We start from the raw sequence: 25,837 nt of genomic DNA on the forward strand, positions 1-25,837 counted from the left end.
TTGAATATGAATATCTTCTATGGTCAAATAAGCGATAACTGGCAAAGTTCCAACAAGTGCATGGATACATTGTACTTTAAGGAGTCTATGAATCATTACTGTGATAATTAGGCAATTTGCTTTCCCATCTTGATTTATTTCAACGAAAGACTACAAATTAGTTCTCTCTTCATTACTGTGAGCAGAAAAAAAATAACGAAGATATCAACATAAGTAACATCTAAGTTGCAGATCCTATGGGGGGAAAATGGAAAAATGAGGTCTTTAGCTCTCCGTAAGAATTTCTCTTTGAGCCGGGCGGTGGTAGCGCACGCCTTTAATCCCAGCACTTGGAAGGCAGAGGCAGGCGGATCTCTGTGAGTTCGAGGCCAGCCTGGGCTACCAAGTGAGTTCCAGGAAAGGTGCAAAGCTATACAGAAAAACCTTGTCTTGGAAAAAAAAAAAAAAAAAGTTTCTCCCCCAAAACTCTATCTAGAATAACCCCCTCTTATTTAATCAAACCATTAGTTAATGGGAGATAATCTAACAAAAATGAGACCTAGATTATCAACCTAGACTGATTCTTTCCTGACCATTTGGCCTTGAATAACTAAATTAACCTATGAAATGTAGTTTCCTAGTATAAACACAGGATAACACATCCTCTACTTAAGACCACCCCCCGAACACACACAGGTGTTAAGAAAAAAAATATATAGTACATTAAAAAAAAAAAAAAAAAATCAACAACTATTTTCTTAAAACTTCAGAAAATACTATAATAAAATGCAATGGGATTTGAATAAATAAATAAAACTGAAAAGCCAAATGATTTTATGCTAGTTAAAGAAGCAAGAAGATGTCTAACAAGTAACTAAAAGCAATAGGTTAGCATTGAGATACATATACCGACATTTCAGCATCCTAGTAATCTGAATGGAGACCACTTGAATAGTAAAAAGCACACTGAAAGCAAAACTACAAAGTCAAGCACAGAGAGAAATAACTAGTAAAGATGATCAAAGAAAAGGGTGATCACAGCCACAAATTCTGTCAGTACTTTATGAGTACTGTTTAGGAGCCCAAAATACTTTGTAATTCCTACTTCTTCTAGTCTACAGAGAAGCTGTAAAATTAATAAAGTGTTACACAGTACTGAAAAAGCAAGAAATCTAGATTTGCAGGGAGGGTATGAAAAAGCATGGGGCAATAAGGAGAGAGCAGAATGCAGGCAGGAAGAAAGTAAAAAGGAAAGAAACAGCCTCTAAAGTTACTTATACGTTGGCCTCCTCCCTTGCAGGATTTCTGCAACTACCAGAGGTTTGACTGAAAGCAGAAATAACTGCTCAAGGAAACCTATCTCTAGCTACTCACGTGCTAGGATTGGTCCTCTATGGAGAACACTCTGTGACCCTGTACCTACCAGGACCTACCCCCAAGACAGTCGACTCTCAAGAGACCAAACAAATAAGTAGTAAGTCCCTGAAGCAGTTCTTCCACATAATCATTCTAAAGCTCAATAGGCAGCATTTTAGAGCACATTTTGTAATTTTGAGTCAATGTATAAAATACAGGCAGTGCTATCCATTCCATCCTATTGACACTCTCTACCCACTGGAAGCTCTGCTGTAAAAACAAGAATACTAAGATTTTTCCCAATGCCTTTATACCCCCCACTTACTTAACTTTAGCCTTTATCCTGAGGAAATCTCAATGGGTCACATAAAAAAGAAAAAGAAGCCTTTAGTACTCTGCCAGAATAATGATTTCTTATGAATTTTCGGGGTCTACATGGGGATATGAGGGGAATACAGATCTTCCTTGTACAAAGACATTGTTACAATCTTCACACAAACACTTGGTCACATGAATTTTCCCTGGCTATCAGGACATTTACACCTAACTCAAATAGCTAAGAGTTCCACTTCTCTTGTTTCTACAAACTACATTTAATTTATCATCTATTGAAATATTTTCAGATTCCTTCTACTGTCTTTGTTGAGCCAACTGCACTCATATCCACCCAATTTCTGTAGGTCTACCACCATTCTAATTTCTCTACCCTTTCCTCAGTATTGTAGAATTCTTGTCTGAGTTGTGGGCTACCTCTATGTGAGATCATGGGCCTGAAGAAATAGGACAGAACTCACTGAACTCTCTCTCTCTGGGGTTAATAAGCCATGCTCTGATTGAATAGCTCTTAATTCAAGTTACCTGGGTCTTCCATCGTCCTTGCTACATATACTATGCTGAATTAAATCATGTAGTATGAAATTTTCTGCGACCCCATGAAAAGATATAAAAACCAGAGATTTCCCTTTGTTGAGGTTATTTCTCTGAAGGTTTTCTTCTCTAGGTTTCTCTCTTCATCATGTCATGGCTTACTCATCCTTTTAAGTTATCTTTGATGAAGCTCCTCTCCAGGTTTTAAAGAAAGTCTATCTTTCCCTTTAAGGTCCTAATATGCTGTTTCTGATATATTGTATTGTTACTTTTGAATGGTCTAACTCACATGGCTCCTGTGGTCACAATGCCTTCTCCCTCGCTAAAAAAAAAAAAAAAAAAAAAAAAAAAAAACAACAAAAAAAACCCAAAACACCATTTCTGAAAGGTAATTGTGTATCAGCCCCTTTCACAAACCATCTGCTTCTTTCTGGATCTTACGCTCTATTGCTGCCTACTCTTTTCTCTCCTTGATATAAAATAGTGGTCCTCTACAGTGACGATATCTCTGACTGTTACAACTAGAGAGGGACAGAGCTGCAAGTGGAACCCAGTATAGGTAGAAACCCAGGCTGTGCTAGAGATCCTGCAATACACAGAGAGGGCCTCACAACACAGAATGGTCTTGGTTCTAATTATCAGTGGTACTGAGGTTTAAAAGGTGCTGCTCAAAAAAGCCTTTATGAAAAATTCTCTTCCATATATGTCTCATTCACGAACTCCCTTACATAACAAAATAAGAAAAAGGTAAGCTTCCTTAGATTCTAGATATTATTTCACAGAAATAGCTACTCTAGTGTTATCTCTATTTTTCACTTTCTGAATTCATGACATCTGCACAAAATATATTACCTTCAAATAGTTGCTACTATTATATATTCATTGCTTAAATTCCTCGCTACCTTTCACAGTAACTGCGATGTAGCTTCTTTCTTCCTTTCCAACAACTGCAATGCCATCAACTGCATGGGTAACTTAACTGACTGATTTCAGTCCCAGGATTCCTATGACTTAATTCCACAGAGTCTTCAAACGGCACAGCTAGACACTTGCCCTTTACTATCTCAAACTTGGAATCATGAATCACTCACCAATGCCTCCTTTCCAATAATCTGGTTCTTCAATCAATTAACCCTTCCAAGATAATTATGTCCATTAGCCCTCCTGAAAGACAGTTAAATGCATACCTAACCTGTACCTCATTAGTAGTACAAGGCTCTACAAACCCATGTGCCACCCTCCTCCTAGGTTTTCAGCTTCCTCTGCTGTCTCAGTCTTTAAACCTCAATGACTCACCAGTCTACCAATTCTATAATAAAATGCCCACAAAAGCCAAAGTGCTATTAAAAGACAAAAGTAAAAGTCTTAATTACACTTCAGAAACATTTCCATGTAATTGTTGTAAAGCCTTTCAAGCAATTCAAGTTGCTTCAATCACAAACTCTTTTCATCCTATCAAGCTATTTTACTTAAGTACTTCCTCTTTCAAATGAGAAAGCTGATGTATGGAACAAAAAGAAACAAGGAGGGGAAAGGTCAAATGTTTACTTGAGCATTTTCAGGTTCATCTTTAACTCTGTCTAGTAGTCCCTGCTGAGGCGCCACTGCTTTGTCATACTCATCATCCAAAGGTTCTTCTTTAATTCTAATATTTGATGCAAAGGAATTCCCCAGTTCCGAACCAATGGATTCTTTATTGGCAAATGGGTAGCTGGAGTCCTAAAACACAATATAAAGGATTAATAAATATTCAAATTTAAAAATTGTTCCTCTTTAGGGTTAATACCCAAAGAAAAGCTCACTGGAAATGAATTCTATGGACATACATTAGTGTCCCTATGCCTAAAAGCTGATGCACTAGATCTCTAAATATCAAATGCAAATAAAGAACCTAAGAGCCAAGGCTTTTTAGAATATCTCCAAAGATGTCCTTATACAAATAGTAGTTTAAAAAAAAAAAATCAGTGCTCTGTCTAACACAAGCAGAATTTTGAAAGTGACATAAAGAAAACTTTGACACTTGCCACGGTTAACAGCAGTCTACATACACACTGAAAACTTACCCTAAAGTTTGTTTCTGGGGTTTGTGGTAAATGAGTATGTAATGTTTCTTCAACTTGATTAGCTATTGAAAGAAAACAAACAAACAAACACATGTATATGAATAACAAATCGTATAAAAAAATGACCTAAAAGGCTATTATTTGAAATCATCTCTCTCTTCCAACAAAGAGTGAACTAAGCTCCAAAGAACCCAATATTTCATTCAAAGTTCCTCACAACCTGCCTGCTCTCTCCTACCATTCAGCATTACCACACATCTTTCCTTGCTCACAATGGTGACTTGATTTACTACGCTCTCCTCTGAAGCTTTGCAAAATTCACCAAGTCTCTGCTTTCTGTCCTAATATTTACAGTTACCAGACTCTGCTCAGTTAAAATTCACCTATATAGAACATCATCCCTTGTTCACTAAGTCTCTCTCATAAGAATTTCATGTAAATCAGGAATGTGGCTCACTGGTAGAACACTTGTCTAATAAGCCAAAAGAGTCTGGAGTCTAATACAAAGCACTTAAAAATACTTAGGAGACAAGGCAGAACTGCAGTGAGTTCCAGGCCAGCTTGAGCTGAAGATTAAGACTCTGTCTCAAAAGTGAAAAAAGCAACCACTTTAACAACCCAGTTATTTACTCTTCTATTACCTTATCTTACACATTCAATCTTGGGCTACTCAACTCAGCAATAGTACCTCTACTACCTACCTGTCTTGTCTCTTCTATTACTAGGCATGGTCCTTCAGAAAAAGACACTCCTAGAATTTCAATATCCATTAAAAGGTATACACGTGTGTGTGTGTGTGTGTGTGTGTGTGTGTGTGTGTGTGTGTGTATAAAAAATATATAATCATACATATTAGAAATAAAGTATATCCTTGCACAGCCTTGTATATAATATATACTTTGTTAATCAGTTGCTCTTCTTCACAATATTGATTTTTCTTTCTACAATACATTTCCTAGGGTTGCCAGAAGAAATACATGGATTGATATGATGTGGCTAACTTTCCTAAACATCAATTTAACATTTAAGAAAGAATTACAATCTTCTTGTAAAAGGCTAAGTCCCAAGAATACAAAGATGAGTAAGATACAATCTGGCTCTCAAGAAAAACAAAAACAAAAACAAAAAAACAAGCCAACAAATACTATAAATAAGGCATAAAACAAAATTCTGTGGGAATATACATAAGAAAACCATTCTTAGGAATGACTATGGAAAGATTTATGAATTATGATTCAATGGATAAGAAGTAATTTTAAGGTGTATATAAACAGAGAGAGAAAAACAGCAAGAAAGGTAAGCATTCAAGAAATGTGTGATATATTCAAGAACAGAACTAGAGCTAGAATACAGGGTGCACTGTGCAAAGAGAATCAAAAGGAACTTTAATAAATTCCTAAAACAGAAAATCTGTTTCAACACCCTAGTTTAGACTGATGTAAATGGGATAGCAATTTAAATCAGTGCTTAGAGCACAAAGATGCGAAGTCCAACTTCAGATTCTAATGTTCAACCAAAGAAACTGAACAGGTGATACAAGCATCTTGCCTTTTTTTCAAAATATTCCAACTCAAGGAGAAAAAATATGATTTAGAGCTATTTTCAACCACTTACACCACAACTAAATGTTATGGGGCAAAATTTAATCACTTTATAGAATAAGGGGAAAATAAAAATGAGAATGTACAAGAGTTTAAAACTGTTCATATTTCACTTAGCATAAAGAGTAATAAAAACTCCATTATCGGTACTTTGTTATTGTGCTTTATGGTTCTATTCCAACAATTATTACCTGCTTTATCAAAAAAACTGCTTTTCAACCTTGAATCCAAACCTTTATGGGGTTTATCCAACCGTTTTTCACGTTCATGATAAGTTACATCTCTATTTTTCTCCTTTCCAGAAAACGTCTCTTTGCTGTTTTCTCTTACTAAACAAAAATCTTTTCGTATTGATTTAAAGACAGAAACCTGATCAAACTGTTTAGGAAAGTCTTTTTTTAATTTATTTTGAATTTGTATTTCATTTTCATTGTCTGATTCATGATGAGAGGCTCTTCTCTCTACTTCCAAACTATCATCAGTATGAATTGAAGAAACAAGATTGTCCTTTGAACTAAAATCTTGTTCATCCTCATTGTCACTACTAACGACTGGAATTCCTGCAAGATCCCCAGAGTTCAAAAAATAATCATCTTCATCCATCAATGAATTTTCAGATCCTGTTTGATTCGGCATTCCATAAGACAAGCTGGCAAGAGTAGGAGTTAAGTTGTGGTCTGTGTCTTCAGACATTTCTGTATCCATGACACCACCTTAAAAAGTAAGAAACTGTTTAGACAAGTGACAGTGCTGAGGAGGACTGCAGTTATAAGGTCTGTTTGCCATTTAACTCAATATAGGTAACATTACAATAGTATTCATTTAACATTTCTGATGAGATTATCCCTATCCAACACTAAGGAAAGGGAAAGCCTAAACTGGAAGACTACTACAGGTTAGAAAGAAGACAATATGATATAGAGAAAGGAGCACCAAATTCAGAATCAGACCTATTTGTCCTTGAAATTACAGAGCAAAAACTATTCAATTGGTATATAAAGCAATCTAATACTCACCTTGAAAATTAATTTGTGGTGAGGCTTAGTGACAATTATGTATAAAAAGCTACTCACAAATTTATTAAACACAGAAAGGAATATGAAAGTGATAATTATAATTTTTATACTACATATTCTGCAGAGTTGAGACCAAACACTCACTATAATATAACCCTGGTCTTTAGTCCCAGAATCCCATTTTCTCTGCACGAACTACAGATTCAATAAAAGTTAAGGTTTACCATACTAAGCATGCAAACATAAAAATTTAGAGCCGGGCAGTGGTGGCGCACGCCTGGAATCCCAGCACTTGGGAGGCAGAGGCAAATGGATCTCTGTGATTTCAAGGCCAGCCTAGTCTACAAAGCCAGTTCCAGGACAGCTTCCAAAAGTTACAGAGAAACCCTATCTTGAAAAACCAAATATATATATATACACATACATATATATATAAATAAAATAAATTTAACTATCCTGCTAGCCATCATAACTATATGCTGAAGTCTGTCTTACTACAAAACAAAGATTCACCTTTCCTTCACAAACCTCTTTTTTAAAAATGTTTTACCTAGTTTGTTCTACTTTAACAAACAAGCATTAGTTCACTGGTCTCCCAATTTCCCACTAGAATTACCCTCACCAACATCACAGTCATATCCAACTGACTGTCTCCCTGCTGAATAAATTTTATCTCTTTGATACTATACTTCTTCCTACATACTGATTTACTTTATACTCTATTTGTGGCTTCAATATTAGTTCTCTGAAATTCCAAGTTTCTTGTTTCATATACTCAAACTAAATTATTTTATTCGTTTGCATATACTCTGACTTGTGCTATTGACTTTTTCTTTCTTTTTTGGAACCATGGTACCTCAGGATGAAAGCCAGGGTCCTGTGCATGCTAGGCAAGCACTTTCCCACAGAACTATACCCCAACTTTAACTTACTCTTTTCATCCAAGATAGATATAGTGGGGTTAGAGAGATGGCTAAGTGGTTAAGAGCATTGACTGCTCTACCAGAAGATATGAGTTCAATTCTCAGCACCCACATGGTAGCTCACAACCCTTCATTCCAAAGGAATTTGACACCCTCTTCCGGATGCACAGATATACTATTCAGGCCAAAAAATAATAAACAAACAAACAAACAAACAAGTAAATAGCACACTAAAATAAAAATAAATAGATCCCAAGGTAGATTGAGGGACCTACATTCAACTAGCTCTCCTCCCTTAAGGAACTCCAACTTAGTATCTCTAAGCTCACTCATTAATTCATTTCACACATGCAGTTCTTATTTTTCCCTCACTTGATTAAATGACTCATCAACTAACAATTATTCAAGAGAGAAAATTATTTCAATTCGCCTTTCCCATGAATAAATTCTATCAACTATATTGCTTTGTATCTCTAAAATCCATTTCCACTATTCAGCACCTAATTCTGACTGTCCAAATTTCTTCTCGTACTCTATTTTCAGTGCACTAAATCCGCATAACTACCTACAAAGTAACTATATTCTTTTTTTAAAGATTTATTTATTTTTATGTATATGAGTGCTCTATCTGTATATATGCGTTTAAGAAGGGGGCACCAGAAGAGGGCATCAGACCCCACTATAGATAGCTGTGAACCACCATGTGGTTGCTGGGAATGGAACTCAGGAACTCTGGAAGAGCAGCCAATGCTCTCAACCACTGAGCCATCTCTCCAGCCCCTAACTGTATTCTTACAAATCCTATGCCAAAATCACATTTAATTAGTACAAGAATAGGCAAACTGGAACTTGTTAAAAACAAAGTAAAAGAGAGACTGAAAATATTAATAGCATACTTGTTATTCAATTCAAAAGCTTTCTGTGGTTGGCTCTTTAACTTGGATCTATAATCTAATAAAATCCTTTATCTGTTTATATATAATCAAGACTTAACTATGAAGAATCCAAATAAAAGTTTTCTTCTCCAAAGGCATTTTTCTATAATGTAAGCTATTCCATAACACTTGTAGACCTCCCATAGTCCCCTGTTCTCTAAAGGAGAGATGCATCCATTCACTGCACATATGTGATAAATAAGTAATACCACAGATTATAAGGACAAAATGGTGAAAACTCTAATAACAACTGTTCTTACTTACAAAGCTACAAAAATGATGGGGAAGGAAAAAAAACCTACTAACGGTATTACATTTGGGGAAAAAAAAATCAAGATTGGAGCTCACAATGAAATCAAAACCAGAAAGAAGGAAAACTCTTCATATTTTTACATCAGTAGAATGCTTGATAATTAGTGTGAAATAAAGAAAATTGGAAAATCCTTGTATGCCTTCCAAAACAATTCACAGAAGGCTAGAGAGACTGCTCAGCAGTTAAAGAGCAGTCGATGCTCTTACAGAGTACTTAATGCTCTATTAGAACAGCTGGGTTCAGTTCCCAGCACACATAAGGTGACTCAGCCATCTATAACTCCAGTTCCAAAATCGGATGCCCTATTCTGGTTTCTGCAGGCACCAAGCACTCATATGGTACACTTACACGAAGACACCCATACACATAAAAATATAAAACTAAATCTTTCGAGCCAGTTGTAGTGCACACGCCTTTAATACCAGCACTCAAGAAGCAGAGGCAGGCAGATCTTTGTGAGCCTGAGGCCAGCCTGGGCTACACAGAGAATTCCAGAACATTCAGGGCTACAAAGAGAGAGAAACTCTTTTTCAAGATAAATAAAAGGGGGTTACAAAGATAGCTCAGCAGTTAAAAAAACTAGCTGCTCTTCCGGAGGACCTGGGTTCAATTCCCAGCACCCATAATATGACAGCTAACAACTGTCTGTAACTCCATTTTCAGGGGATTGGACACCACCAAACAGACATATATGCAAGCAAAATACTAATGTATACAGAAAATAAATAATGTTCAATGAATAAATAATTTAATCACACAATAGATGGTAAACAGATGATAAATTCTTTTTTTTTTTTTTTTTCTGTTTTCTAGTTTGAGAGAGGGTTTCTCTGTGTAGGCCTGGCTGTCCTAGAACTGGCTCTGTAGACCAGAGTAGCCTTGAACTCAAGATGTGCCTGGCTCTGCCTCCCAAGTGCTGAAATTAATGGTGTATGCCATCACACCTGATACAGACGCTAAATCTTAGAGGAAATGAAACTCACAGGTGAGGCATCAACATGCATACTTTCTCATGGCATACAGCAGAGACAGGGAGGAACTAAAAGACTGCACAGGATGAGCAACATTGCAGATATTTTTATAGTCCTGTTTTCCAATTACTTAAAACTTCATCATAAGAGATTAAGGAGGATGGGGCCGGAGAGATGGCTCAGCGGTTAAGAACATGGGCTGTTCTTCCAGAGTCCCGAGTTCAATTCCCAGCTACCACATGGTGGCTTACAACCATCTGTAATGAGATCTGGTGCCCTCTTCTGGCGTGAAGGCAGAACACCATATACATAATTAATAAATAAAAATCTTAAAAAAAAGAGAGAGAGAGAGAGAGAGAGAGAGAGAGAGAAATTAAGGAGATATGCATCCCAGCATTCTACCATACTATAAGCATTCTGAAGTCATCTTCTCTAGTCAGCATTTAGTCCTTATTAGCAAGCCATGTACTGTGTACATTATAACTGTTTCATGAATGAAATGTATGTTATACGGTCACCAATTTAAGTTATATAATATATTAAAAAAATCAATACTAACAAGTAATATTGGAAGAAACGTTTGCTATCTATTTACATTAACAGTCAGGAAACAGGATAGAGAGAAAGAAGTAGGCACTCGGAAAAAAATCTGATATGCAACTCACAATGAAATAACCTCCAGATAGATCTAAGTTCAGACATTAAAAGGAAAATAACAGAAGCCATGTTACAATTATTAAGTCAGAAGGTAATATTTAATGACAAAAAAGTATAAAACACAAATTTACTGAATAAAATATAAAACAAAAAATGAAAACCAATCAAAAGACAACAGATAAACTAGTTAAAACTATTTCATTGCACTATGTCACAAAGGGCAATAAAGAAACAATCAAATAAATATCAAAGCAAGGGTTTTAACAAACATCCACAGATAGGGATAGAACAACAGTCAACAAGCGAAATGCCAATTAATGATACAATAAGCTACAGAATGGCAGTAAGACAAGAATGCTACAAAACAAGGTTAGCAAATTATGACCCAAAGCCATGAACTAGAGAGAGAAGAGATTGCGGGAGGAGATCACAAGTGGACTTTGGAAAGCCTAAAATACATACTGTTTAATCCTTAGCAAAGAGTATTTCTCAACCCTTACAGTTAAATACCAATAGGAATGAACGTAAACAAAAGGAAGTTAGAGGCCAGATTGCACTACGTAAGAATCTTTGTAAATAGATAGACAGACAGATTAGATAGATAGATCAGATAGATTAGATATACACAGACAGATATACCTGTATGTATGTAAGTATGTATATACTGGATACAACATCTCTTTTCACCAATTAAGCAAATTAATTACAGTGCTTACACCAATAGACTATTATATAGCTGCTTTAAAAAAATGAGGTGGCCAGATGTGGTAGTACACACCTTTAATCTCAGCCCTTAGAAGGTGAATTTCTGTGAGTTCTAGGCCACCTGGAATACACAGTGAATTTTTTCTTTCTCTCTGTTTGGTTGGGTTTTTTTGTTTGTTTGTTTTTTGTTTTGTTTTGTTTTTTTCAATAAGGGGCTTCTCGGTGTAGACTTGGCTGTCCTGAAACTTGTTCACTCTGTAGAGCAAGCTGGCCTCAAACTCACAGAGCTCCAGCTGCCTCTACCTCCTGAGAGCAGGGATCAGCGCTATTTGCCGCCACCACCTAAGCTGAACGCTTACAGAAAAAAAAAAATGGAAAAAAAAAGAAGAAAAAAATGATGTGACTTTTTAAATTCCCAAGTCCTATTGACAAAGGTGAAAACTTTAAATGCAGGACCAGCAAAAATGCTAAATGGGTAAAACACTTGCCATATAAATCTGATAACCCAATTTGATCCCAAGAATCCACAAAAGAGGTGAAAACATACTCCAAAATTTGTCCTCTGACCTCCACATAAAAAAAAAAAAAAATGGAACATGGATATCTATATTCTCACATACACTGTTAGGTCCAAAGCAGCCCCCCAAAATGGCAGTGCTGTGGAAAAAGAAAAAGAATAGTCCTAAATAGAAGGACTATTGCGGCTATTGAGTAAACAGAAGCCTAAAGGTTCTGTCCTCCAGGGAGCTCCCTTAACCCACCCTCCCTTAAGGTCAATCACCTTCAGCACAGGAATCTAGGTCCCAGTCAATCCACACAGCCTGTGTCAGCTAATGCAAAGACTCCCACCCTGCTAGGCCACTTGCTTTTCCATCATTTTGCTACTCTCTGCTCATGCACATGTGTACACACTCATACTCGGCGCGCGCGCGCGCGCGCGCGCACACACACACACACACACACACACACACACACACACACACACACACACACACAAACTGAGGGTTAGTCTTGGCAGTTTGATCCCCAATAAATTATTCTTTCTACCCACGGAGTGGTCCAAGTTTAGTGGTTTTACTGTGCCCTCACTTACATTTGGTGCTAAAACCTGGGAAAGACAATGCCTCTGCCACCAGACCTGGACCCCCTCACACCCTTAAAAAAAAAAAAAAAACCCTAACTCTCCTAACTGAACCAAACTATCACTATGACCCTCCTGGGAACTGATCATTTGTTTCTGCTAGCTCCTGCCACCAACAATATTCGACTCCAAATTTTAGAGAGTCCACCTTTTCAGCCCCTTCTTTCTTTTACCCCTTCTGCTCACTCATCTCTCCACAGTTATTCAATAAGTGTCCTCTCTGAGTTGCCTGATTTGTCTCTCACTGGCTTGCTGGGGCCTTGTTCTGTCTCTCTGTAACTTACTACAAAAGTCAAGCTGGTATATCAGGCATCATCCTCCCTACACCCTCTCAAGTGTCCTACCCCATGGACAAAGAAGACTTGGCCAGGAGATCCTGGGCATCTGACAATCTCCTTCCCTTTAGGGACACCCTTGGATGGACATTGTCACTATATACTTAACCCTTCTTTCCTTCCATTCCTATGCTATTGGAATCCTCACCCTGGTGAGATTCCTATTTATGAACTCTTTTCCTAAGCCTCTCTCCCCCACATTTTCCTTCCTCTGCTGCTCCTAGAAATTCTTTACTGCCACCTTTTAGGGATGTCTCCATTCTTGCCTGCTCTGTTTCTCACTCACTCTTGTCTCATTCACTTGCTGGAGTTTGAATTAACCATGGACTTTCATTAAACTCGGCAGCTCCTCTTGCCTACTTTCTCAAATCTCTTTCCTTCCTCGGATTCAGAAATCCCATTAATTGCAATAAGGCTTGACCTCAGTACAAACTAGATAATAAGTCTCAATGGCCAAAAAAGACACACTTCGATTTCCAAATTCTCAGAATGTGACGACTTCTGCCCGCGCACAGCAAATGATCTGAAAAACCCCTAATCTCAAAGCCTTCTTTGCTCTCCAATCACTCTAGGTCCTCCCTCTGATCATCGGATTCAGTCTTACAGAAAACTAAATGTCTTTTGGGCCAGCTAGGCACTGTTGGCACACACCTTTAATCTCAACACAGAGATTATCTCAGGAGGCAGAGGCAGGTGGATCTCTATGAATTTGAGACCAGCCTAGTCTTTCAAGGTGCTGTTACACAGAGAGACCTTGTCTCTGGGGCTGGGGGCTAGAGGTGGAGGGGGGATTCTCATGAGTTTGAGAGGTGGCTCAGCAGTTCTCGCAGAGGACCAGGGTTCAATTCCCACCACCTACATGATGGCTCACAGCCATCTATAACTCACAGTTCCAGAGGATCCAGGCACCAGGCACACACCCAGTGAACTTACATGTTGCTTGGAAAACATTCGTACACATAAAATAAAAAATAAATCTTTAAATTGAAGTGTAATTTTCAGAAATAAAGTAATAGTAAGTATAATTTTAACTTCAGAAGTTATGGTTAAATCAGTCAGGGGTAGCACACACTAATCCCAGCACTTGTGAGGCAGAGGTGGGAGAATCTCTATGAATTTGAGGCCAGCCTGGTCTACAGAGGTAGTTCCAGGACATCCAGGGCTACACAGAGAAACCCTGCCACAAAAAACCAGAAATAGTAGCAGTCTTTGATGGATTCTTAACAAGTATGAGAAAGAATGTCATTAATCATCAGGGAGTTGAAAATGAAAACCAGGGTAAAATCCCATCTGCCACTGAAACAGTACAGTTCAAAAGACACAGAGACCGCCTAAATAAAATGGATAAATTCCTTGGAAATTATCAACAAATAAAACAGAGATAATATGAAACATAAAACATGCCTAATGTTACATCACTGAAAGAACGCAAATTCACAATTGAAAATCTTCACATCAATCTTCACGGCTGATAAGATGGTTCTGCATGTGAAGGCAAGTGCTGTTAAGCCTGGGAAAAATAACCAACTACCATATATTATCCTCTGACCTCCACACAAGCACTGTAGGACACATACACATACATCCATGTGTGGGTGGGTGCGTGTGCACATGCACACATACACACACACACACACACACACACACACACACACACACACACACACGTAAATGTAGTTTTTAAAAATACTTTTAAGGAAAGGAATCTCCAAAGTACTTGGGAAGTTGAACCAGGAGCATCACAAGTTGAAGGCCAACCTGGACTCATAGTAAGACCTGTGAAACAGGAAGGAAGAAAGGAAAAGGAATGAAAAGAGAGAGAAGGGGAGGGACAGAGTCTCCCTCAGTTTTATCAGAAAACTCTACTCAAAAAGTAATTATTAAGCTGCCAGTCATGATGATGCATGCCCCCAGGAGGCAGATTGATTAAGAACACACAGAACTTGGGTTGGGGATTTAGCTCAGTGGTAGAGCACTTGCCTAGCAAGCACAAGGCCCTGGGTTCGGTCCTCAGCTCAAAAAAAAAAAAAAAAAAAAAAATCAATTTTATACAAATTGTGCAAGAAAATCCTTTAAGAAGATACTAATGGATACACAATATAAAAGAATCAATCTTCAGCCATTTTTTTTTTTGGAAATAAGAATGTGAATGTAGTTGATTTTGTATATGCATGTAGGGATGGGAGAGTGTGTATGGTACACATATGAATATCAGGTGAATAGGCATACAAAGTCCAGAGCAAGATGTTAGTGTTTTGCTCTATCACTCTCAGCCATTTCCTTGAGACAGGGTCTTGTACTTCACAGAAGGCTCACTGTTTTGGCTAGGCTAGCTGGCCAATAAGAACTTTAGGGATTCACCTGTCTGTGCTCACCAGCCCTCTATAAACACTGGCATTAGTGCCCAGCTTTTTTTTTAATGTGGGTACTACAGAGTCTAACCCACGTCCTAATGCTGGCAGAGCAAGCACTCTTACCCACTGCACCACCCTCCTGATCGCATCAGTTTTCTTGGGTTTTGTTTGTTGAGATAGAGTCTATGTAGTCAGGGCAGTCCTGGAACTCACTCTGTAGACCAGGCTGGTCTCAAACTCACAAGAGACCTGCCTGCCTCTGCCTCCCAAGTACTGAGATTGAAGGCCTGTACCCAGAGCCTATTTGATAAAAACCAAGAGCAATCATCACCAAATGACAAAATGTTAAGAACTAGTTCAAGTGGAATCAGGAATCAGTCAAAGGTGACTATTACCTTGAATGTTATTTAACGAAGTCCTAAAAGTTTTAGCAAAGAGAATTTAACTTCCCGGCACTGCAAATAAACAAAACAAAAAAGAAATTATGTGATTTGACCAGTCATTGGGAGAATAACTTTCGTAGATGATTTTAAAGTGCGTCACTATAGACACAAATTTATTTTAAAATCTTACTGCATTTATTAAGGGAATTATGAGTTATTTAGATCATTCTTGTAATAACCTATAAATACAAATAATCCATTTTCAAAAGTAACAAAATTTAGAGACAATGCTATAAGAAAGGGTGTAACAAATACTTATTACTTTAAATTAATCACAAAACTTTAATGAATGATGAAAAGTAAGGTGTTTATAACAAAATTAGTATAACATATGCCCTGCTATTAATATAAATAACATAACAAAAACATTGATTCACTGGCTGTGAATTTAACTCAGTTGGTAGAGTTCTCATGTAGCAAACATGAAGCCTGAGTTTGATACCCAGCAACAAGCAAAACCAGGTACACTGGCAAACACCTGTAATCCCAGCACACAGGAAATATGGGCAAAAGAAACTGTAGTTGAAGATCGTCCTCAGTTCCATGACTAACTTGAAAAACATGAGACTCCACTCCAAAACACATAAAGATAAGACCATAGAACTTCCTGAAAAGTGAGTACATGCATGTTTCGAGAACTACAATTGTTATTTTCTTTTATTATTGGATATCCAACCCAGTGCCTCATGTGGGCTAGCCAACTACTTTACCATTCAGATCTATATCCCTACCCTGATAATTTTTTTAAACTGTACAAAATCATGTTAAAATGTAGTATATTAATAAACACCTTAAAAATCATAAAGAAAAAAATTTAGATAGTTCAAAAAGTGTGTGTAGTCCCAGTTTATTTGAGTTACTAAGGTAGGAAGATTACTTGAGGGTTTAAAATCAATCTTGGTAACAGGGACTCTGTCTCAAAACCAAAAGGGCTGGGGAGATGTGTGGTAATATATTGTATATCCTAATAAAGCTTGCCTGAGGATCAGAAGACAATGCCAGCCACTAGATTAGACAGTGGTGGCACACACCTTTAATCCTAGCACTCAGGAGGCAGAGATCTGTCTGGATCTCTGTGAGTTCAAGGCCACCCTAGACTACATGAGATTGACTCAGTTTAGGAGAGAAAACAGGCAGGTGGTGGTGACACACATCTTTAATCCCAGTCCTGGGAAGCACACACACCTTTAATCCCAGGAAGTGATGGGGGGGGGGGGGGGACGACAGGAACAAAAAGCTCTTTTTGGCTGAGGCCCTTCAGGTGAGGACTCAAGAGGCTTTCTGTCTGAGGATTCATGGAAACAGAATTGGCTGAGGAGGCGAGGTGAGGGTGGCTGTGGCTTGCTCTACTTCTCTGATCTTTCTTTAGCTTTCATCCCAATATCTGGTACCAGGTTGTTTTTTTCTTATTATTAAAAAGACCTTTTAGAATTTAAGCAATACTGTGTAATCAGCAAAAAGACCTGAGTTCAAATCCCTGACACAATGGTTAAGAGGCCAAACATCAGGTAACCTCAGCATGGAAATGGATAGGGAGACGGGTGAATGCCAGGAGTTTGCTAGACAACCAGACTAGCTAGAGTAGAGTTTCAAGTTCAATAAGAGACCTTGTCTTAAAAATAAAGTGGAGACCTACAGAGAAGAGAGAAAGAAAAAAAAAAAAAAAACCACTCATTTTCGCACACTCACACATAAATACATACGCAATCTCTCCAAACCTGTGTACCGACCCCACACATAAACATATTAAAACAAAACAAACTTTTTAAAAGTAATAAACAGCACCTTGCCTCAGTGGGTATCTGTCTAATATAATAAATCTAAATTAAAATATAAAAATAGGAGTGGAGAGATGGCTCAGTGTTTAAGAGCACTGGCTGTTCTTACAGAGGACCTGGGTTCAATTCCCAGCACCCACATGGCAACCTACAGCTGCCTGTAACTCTACCCCCAGGGGACTTGACACTTTCCCACAAACATGCATGCAGAACACCAATGAACATAAAAATAGAATATATAGGGGTTGGGGATTTAGCTCAGTGGTAGAACGCTTGCCTAGCAAGCGCAAGGCCCTGGGTTAGATCCTCAGCTCCAAAAATAAAATAAAATATATAATAATAAAAATTTCCTGTCAGATATGGTGGTCCAGGTCTATAATACTAGCACTCAGAAAATTCAGATAGAAAGATCAGTAAATCAAGGTCGGTCTAGCTTTATAGCATGGTCATCCTAACCCTGGGCTACATCCTGGACCACATCACACCTTGTCTCAAAAATACAAAAATAAATAAACAGGCTGCAGATGGCTCAGAGGTTAAGAGAACCAACTGCTCTTCCAGAGATCCTGAGTTCAATTCCCAGCACCCACATGGTGGCTCACAACCATCTGTAATGAGATCTGGCGCCCTCTTCTGCATACATAAAAAACAGATAGGTAGGTAGGTAGGTAGGTAGGTAGGTAGGTAGATAGGTAGATAGATAGATAGATAGATAGATAGATAGATAGATAGGAGGCCGGGCGCTGGTGCCCCTGTGAGTTGATCTATGCCACCACTTAAAGGAAAAGATTTGGAGGGCAGTCCTTCCTATATCAACCTCTCAACTGTTAGCATTATAGTTATGAGCTACCATGTACAATTAGCATTTAAGTGTCATTTAATTTAGCTGCTGGGTACAGTCCACACCATTTTTAAAAGAGGGATAGATTTCTATGTTAATGTATATAGTTCTTTTCTAAATAGCTTTTTTCTTTTATATATTTTGTGTATATGTGTGTGGAGGGGGCAGGGGAAGGAGGGAGGGAAACAACTTGTTGGGGGAAGGCCCCTAATGTTTCTACTGTGCATACTGGCCTTTGAACTTCTCGGTGACTTTCCTTTTTCCATCTCCTATATTGATCATGGGAGTGCTGGGAGCGCGGGGAATACAGAACGACTGCCCCAAGTCAAAAATAAAAATTAGCGGTAAAAAGATGACTCAAAAGTACCTGCTCTTCTAGAAGTCAGGTTGTATTCCTAGCACCCACCTGAGAGCTAACATCTGTTATTCCAGTTCTAGGGAATCCACATTCTGATGTCTGTATGTACTACACACATGTGGTGCATAGACATACATGCAGACAAAATACCCATACACATAAAATACAATGAAGAAAAAACTTTAGCCGGGCAGTGGTGGAGCACACCTTTAATCCTGGCACTCAGGAGGCTCAGCCAGGCAGATCTCTGTGAGTTCGAGGCCAGTCTGCTCTATGACAGGCAGGACTATACAAAGAAACTGTCAAAAAACAAAAACAAAAAAGGCAAAACCAATGATCATTGGTTGGAATATAATTGCTCTTGCTTTTTATTTATTTTTTAAAGAAATCTCCTATATTTAGGGCTAGTCTTGAACTTACTATGTAACCAAGGATGGCCTTGAGCTCTTCCTCTTCCTGCCTCCACTTGTCAAATGCTAACTACAAGTGTGTATCAGCATGCAGTGCTAAGTAAGCATTCCACCAGCTGAACTATAGCCCAAAACCCTATAATCTACTTTTCCAACCAAGGATTTTCCAAAATAAAATAAAGGAGAAATGTGAACCACAAAGAAAGATAATAATGCATTTATTATCAATCAACTACATTAAAATTAGATTCTACATATGCAAAGTATATCACTGTGAAAAAATACTAAGGCAGAAACTAGAAAGTTCATGGTACCAAATATTTAGAGAACTGTCATAACTCAATACATTTCAACAAAAATGGGAAATGGGTAACAAACTTAATATGATAATCATCTCACAAAATTTTTTTTATCCCATTCTCTGCATTACAAGTGTTTGGTGACTTTATTTGGTCGTAAAAAAGTGAAAACGTAAAAGACATTTAGGAGACAGCAGAGAACCTATTTCATTCCACCTTCAAAATATTTGTCATTGGGATTTTTTGTTTTGTTTTGTTTTGTTTTTCAAGACAGGGTTTCTCTGTAGCTCTGTCCTGGACTAGCTCTGTAGACCAGGCTGGCCTTGAACTCACAAAGATCCACCTGCCTCTGCCTCCCAAGTGCTGGGATTACAGGCGTGCACCACCACTGTCCGGCTTATCATTGAGATTTTTTAAGATGCAGAAGTAACAGATTTGTACTGTATAATCATGGATGTTCCAGGAACACAAAAAAAGAAGTCCAAAGTTCACCAGGATTCCCAAATCACAAGCAGGCCACAGTTGACATTTTCTCGTTATTAATGGGTTAACTGTAGGCACGTCTCCAAGTGCCTGAGTGCACTGTTCTGTATCTGTCATCAAACCCAGCTCAGTTTTACAAGTCTTAACACAGTGCTCATGACAGGATGTAAAATCCCCACTCTTCTCTAACTGCTTCCCAGAGACAAAAAATAATAATTATTTGTTTTTATTTTACATGCATTGGCTTTTGCCTGAATGTATGTCTGTGTGAGGATTCAGGATCCCCTAGAACTTGAGTTATAGACAGTTGTGAGCTGCCATCTCCCCAGACCCCTCATAAAATTTTTAAATGGCCAATAAAATAAAAAATGTTCAACTGAATTACTATTAATGATTATTCATCAGGGAAATGCAAATTGAAAGCAAAATGAAGGACTAGCAGGATGGTACCTGACAGCAAACCAAGCATAGTGACTTGAGTTCGATTTCAGGACCCACATGATGGAAGGAGAGAACAGATTCTTACAAGCTGTACACTGGCTTCTATATGTACAATGTGGCACAACCACACACTACACATATACACACACATAAATAAATGTAAGATGAATAAACAAGTAAATATATAAAGTGAGTTCCATATTCTAACTCCCATTTTGCTTATATTTTTCAAGTTTGACAGATGACATGTGGGCCAGACTTGAGGTGACTACAATACTAATTCACCAATGACAAAAGAGTAAATAAATGAAATTCTCAGGAACTAAATTTTTTCTTTCTTTTATTTATTTATTTTTTTTCTGGTTTTTCAAGACAAGATTTCTTTGTGTAGCCCTGGCTGTCCTGGAACTCACTCTGCAGACCAGTTTGGCCTCGAATTCACAGAGATCCACCTGCCTCTGTCTTTGCTGAGATTAAAGGTGTGCACCACCAACCGCCCCACTGGAATTGATTTTTGTATTCCTACAAAACTTGAGAATTTACATTCCTTGGCTGTAAGTAATCACCTACAAAGAAAAGTAAACTATTTCTGGTGCCGACCCAAGAACCACCTGTTATTCACATATTCACAAGAGCTAATCACTGTTTTCACATTTCAAATGGTGGGGGGGAGGGGGCAGAAATCAAAAGAACATTTCTTGACACAAGAAGATTATATGAAATTGAATGCATCCATAAACTTTTTTTGGAAACAAACACACTAACTCATTCACATATATTGCCTATGACAGTTCAACTGAATCAGTTCATAGCTATATTGCTGCAACAGTCTAAAATGTTTACTATATTCCATTTTTTAAAAGTATATCAACCTTGCCACAGAGCAATGAATATTAAAGATATTTTAACAGGATCACTGTAACAAACATCTTAAAACAGAATTCTATACATCTTATATTTTTATTATTTATGTATATGAGTGTTTTGCCTATGTTTATGTTTTGCCTCTATACGCCATGTGCATGCACTGCCCTCAGGCCAAAAGAAGGAAACAAATTCCCTGGAACTAGAGTTATAAACTGCTATGAGCCACCATGCGAATCGGACCCATAACCTCTGGAAGCACAGCCTATATTCTTAACCACTGAGCCATCTCTCCAGTCCCTACTTTTATTATTTATTATGTGTATGTGGGGCAAGAAGAGCATATACTGTGCATACAGTGAGTGTGCTGAGATCTGGTGGAGTGGGTTCTGTCCTTCCATTTTTATATAAGTTGGGGCACAGAACTCAGGTTGCCTGGCTTGCATGACAAACACCTTTATGCACTTTAAAACATCTTCCCAGCTAGAACAATGTGCTCCTTTATATCTTATTAGGGAATATACACCACAAGATTGAACATAGAGGAAATTTAATAACTGGAAACGTCAAGAATTCCACAAACATTAAGACATACTTTAAAATTTTTTTAAGTTATTGCAGTGCTAGAAATTGAATCTAGTACCTGGCACAGGCTTAGTTTCTGTTTCTTATATGCACACATATGTACATGCATGCACAGGTTCACCCATACTAGTCTGGAGTTTTCTGAGATGAGATTTCACTCTAGCACAGGCTGGCCTAAAACTTACTAAATGGCCCAGGCTGGCCTCCAACTCATAATGCAGCCTTCTAGGGATGGAAACTACATATGTGACGCACCACACCTGACTTTTTAAAATTCTATTACATCTTATATGTAAGATACAAAACTACAAATTTTCTAAAAGAAAACAGGTAGAAAGCTTCATGATCCTAAATGTGGCAATGATTTCCTGGACTTGGCACGTAAATTATAGGTAACAAAGCAAAAATAGAAAATAGGCTATAGGAAACTAGAAAACTTCTATACATCAATGGAAAAGGTTAATATCCAGAATATATGAAGATTTTTTTGTTAAACAAAGACCCCAGATAATCTGACTATAGCCCAAGCAAAGGACTTGAAAAAAGACATGAAGCCAGCAAGACACTCAACATTAAAGAAACACAAATCAAAAACAAAAGTTAGATACTGAGGGACCAGGACAGGTCTTAGATTCCCTGTAGGCAGACAATCAGACAATAGGTAATAAAGGTGGTGAACATCTAAGATGGTTGGCTTCTTCTATACTCTCTAACCTGAGACAAAAACTCTAGCCCCTTTGCAATGGTTTGGCCAGAGTTCAAGATCAAGATAAGTTTACCTCACAGTTGTGGGACAATCAACCACCAACCCAATTAGAGGAGGAAGACCCACTGGAAGACTTTAAAAAACCAGCCCTTGAGAAGAGTGGATTTTCCAGGTCCTAGGTGCCCTCTCTGCTTTGCAGGGTTTGTCTCTGTGTGCTTATAGTACAAGTACACACATTTCTTCATCTCTAACTAAAGTCTTTCTTCACTGGCTGATTTGGTTTGCTGTGTTTGAGAATTCCCTGGTGTTACTTGTGATGCTAGAGATTTTTCTGGCCTTTTAATTCTTTAACTGGGGGGGGGGAGAGACACACATCTAATCAAGACCCCTAGGCAGTAACAATATTACATATTAATTATAACAGACACTAATAAAAACAGAGGAAATGGGCTGGAGAAATGGCTCAGAGGTTAAGAGCACTGACTGCTCTTCCAGAGGTCCTGAGTTCAATTCCCAGCAACCACATGGTGGCTCACAACCATCTGTAATGAGATCTGGTGCCCTCTTCTGGCCTGCAGTCATACATGCTGTATACATAACAAATAAATCTTTAAAAAAAGAAAGAAAAATAAAGAGGAAATAACATGGGGAGTTGAGGATGTACAGATACTAAAATTCTATACAGTTGGTGCTAAAATATAATGTCATAACAATTCAGAAAAAAAAATAATGTAGTTTAAAAACATGCCATATGATCTAAGAATCCCACTTCCAGAATACATTTTGGAAGTAACTCTTCCATTGATTAGCCAATTTATTAATTTGGGTTTTATTATTGTTGTTTTGGTGTTTGATTTTTGCAGTTTTCTAGATTTCCTAAATACTACATTTCTGACTTAAGCACATTTAGCAAAGATCCAATCCCCTCACTGCTGTAAACTCTCACTTACTTTTTGTTCTGCAAAAGCTTTTGAATTTCCTTGTACTTCCTGTCAATTCTTGGCACTACTTCTTATGCAACTAGATTGCTTTTCAGAAAAATACCTGCTGATCTCTTAATCTTGAAGTGTTTCTCCTATGTTTTTTCTCTGGCATTTTCAAAGGTCTTTAATCAATTCTTAATGTTGTACAATGTGGAAGACATGGATCTTGTTTCATTCTTTGGTCTGCAGAAAACCCAGCCCCATGGAAACTCTTTTCCCAGTAATTGTTTTTCACAGCCTTTTCAAAAGAAAATCAGGTGGTTACAGCATTACAGATTTCTCTCAGGATCTTCAAGTCTATTCCATTGGCCTATGTGTTGGCTTTTATGCCACTATCATTCCAGTTTTCAAACTAGGCTGTGTAATATAATTTGGTACTATAATACTTCCTGCACTGTTCTTTCTGGATACTCTGCTATTTGTGGTCTTTTGTGCTTCAATATTAATTTTTTTTCTAAACACTGGAATTTTGATAGGGACTGTATTGAACCTGCATATCACTTTTGATAATAGAGCCATTTTTATAATTATTACTTTTGCCAAACTAGTGTCTTCCCTGGCTTCTTTCTTTCTTCAGTGCTTACAGTTTTTTTGGTTTTTTTGTTGTTGTTGTTGTTCTTGTTTTTTTTTTGAGACAGGGATTCTCTATAGTACAGTTTTTATTATAGAGGTCTTTCATTTCTTGCTTATGTTTATTCCTGTGGTTGGTTTGGTTCTGGTTTTGTTTTGAAGCTATCATAGATAAGTTTTCCTTTTTCTTGGCAAGTTTATCATTGATACATAAAAAAGCACTGATTTTCGTAGGTGGATTTTGTGTCCACAGGTAAAAATATTTTTCAAGTATTGAGAGTTTTATGTTGGGGCCCCTAGGATCTTTGTTCTTTTATTTCCTTTCTTTGTTGTTGTTATGTATAATAGCCCTGACTGTCCTGGAACTCACTCTGAAGACCAGGCTGGCCTCAAAGTCACAGAGATGCACCTTCTTCTGCCTTCCCAGTGCTGGAATTAAAGATGTGGCACCACACAAGACATCCTTAGGATCTTTTTGTTTGTTTGTTTGTTTTGTTTTATTTTGTTTTTCGAGACAGGGTTTCTCTGTAGCTTTTGTGCCTTTCCTGGAACTCACTTGGTAGCCCAGGCTGGCCTCAAACTCAGAGATCCACCTGGCTCTGCCTCCCAAGTGCGGCCACCACCGCCCAGCTATCCTTAGGATCTTTTAAGCACAGGATCATGCTCACATGAAAATAGAAATTAATTTGATTTCTACCTTTCCTATTTGTATTCCTTTTATTTATTCTTTCTTAGGATCTAGCCAAGACATTGAGCAGTGTACTGACTGAGAGTGGTATCTTTGTGTCATTCCTGTCTTAGAGGAAGTTGCCTAAGTTTTTCCCAATTTCATATAATTGCATATAGGCTTGTTGCATGTGATCTTTGTTACATGTTACTTCAGGACTTTTGTCATGAAAGAATGTTGAGTTTTTTATGAAGACCATTTAGGATTCGAACAATAGAAGACTGCTACTAGGAATAGTGGAGGGAAAGTTTATTTCTTTATTATTATTTTATGTGTGTAGTTTTTTGAGACAGGGTTTCTCTGTGTTGACAGCCTTAGCTGTCCTAGAACTCATTTTGTAGACCAGGCTGGCCTTGAATTCACAGAGCTCTTCTTGCCTCTGCCTCCTAAATGCTGGGATTAAAGGTGTGCCTCAGCATGTCTGGTAATAAAGTTTATTGTGAATAAAAGGGAGAACAAAACCAGAGGCAGAGACATCTGGGAAAAACCAGAATGGACATAACCCTGAGCCGGGACATGTGAGGAGAGGGGAGAAGGGAGAGCCAGAGAAGGGCAGCCAAGCCCCTGGGAGTAAGGTATGCCAGCCAGGAGGGCCCTGTAACTAGTAGACGGAGGGATGCTGGGAGAACCTAGAGGCAATTGTCCCTGGCTTGAGACCACATCACCCCTATAGCAAAACAAACTTGTTCATGACATATGATCTTCTTAATGTGTCCTTGAATACAGTTTGCAAAAAAGTGTTAAGAGAATTTTTGTCTCTGTCTTCACCAGAGTTCGTGTGTATGTGTAACCTTATCTGGTCCTGGACATAATAAGTTTGGTGGTGTTCCTTCCATTTCTATTTTAGAAAGCAGACCGAGAAACACTGGTGTAAGCTGTTCATTTAAGGTTTAGTAGAATCCAGTAGTGAATCTGTCCAAACTTGGGCTAAGCTTTGTTGGAAGACATTTATTACCACTTCAATTTTGTTGATTGTTTGGATCTATGTTGTTTAATTTGGTAAGTCTTATGTGTCCAGAAATTCATCCATTTCCTCTATTAGATTTTATAGTTTCTTGAACATTAGTTACAAAGTACTCTCTAATGATTCTAGTACTCTTAACCACTGAACTATTTCTCATGGTATATACAAA

General features: G+C 37.9%; 1 protein-coding gene across 3 annotated transcripts in view; it reads right to left on the reverse strand.

The window, feature by feature from the left end:
• LOC118577334 (zinc finger MYM-type protein 4) overlaps window positions 1-25,837 on the reverse strand; it is a 127,414-nt gene that overhangs the window by 69,733 nt on the left and 31,844 nt on the right. The window contains exons 2-5 of one of the 3 annotated variants that reach the window (XM_036177490.1): window positions 15,612-15,671; window positions 6,058-6,579; window positions 4,266-4,327; window positions 3,751-3,921 (exon numbers count right to left, since the gene is read on the reverse strand). The exons of 1 other annotated variant lie outside the window; for it this stretch is intronic. In XM_036177490.1, the coding sequence (XP_036033383.1) occupies window positions 3,751-3,921; window positions 4,266-4,327; window positions 6,058-6,571 (747 nt within the window). In that variant the 5' untranslated portion in view covers window positions 6,572-6,579; window positions 15,612-15,671. The remainder of the gene's footprint in view (window positions 1-3,750; window positions 3,922-4,265; window positions 4,328-6,057; window positions 6,580-15,611; window positions 15,672-25,837) is intronic. One more of the 3 variants, XM_036177489.1, reaches the window with a different exon arrangement.

This window comes from Onychomys torridus, chromosome 2, assembly GCF_903995425.1.
Source record: "Onychomys torridus chromosome 2, mOncTor1.1, whole genome shotgun sequence".
Classification (NCBI taxonomy): Eukaryota; Metazoa; Chordata; class Mammalia; order Rodentia; family Cricetidae; genus Onychomys; species Onychomys torridus.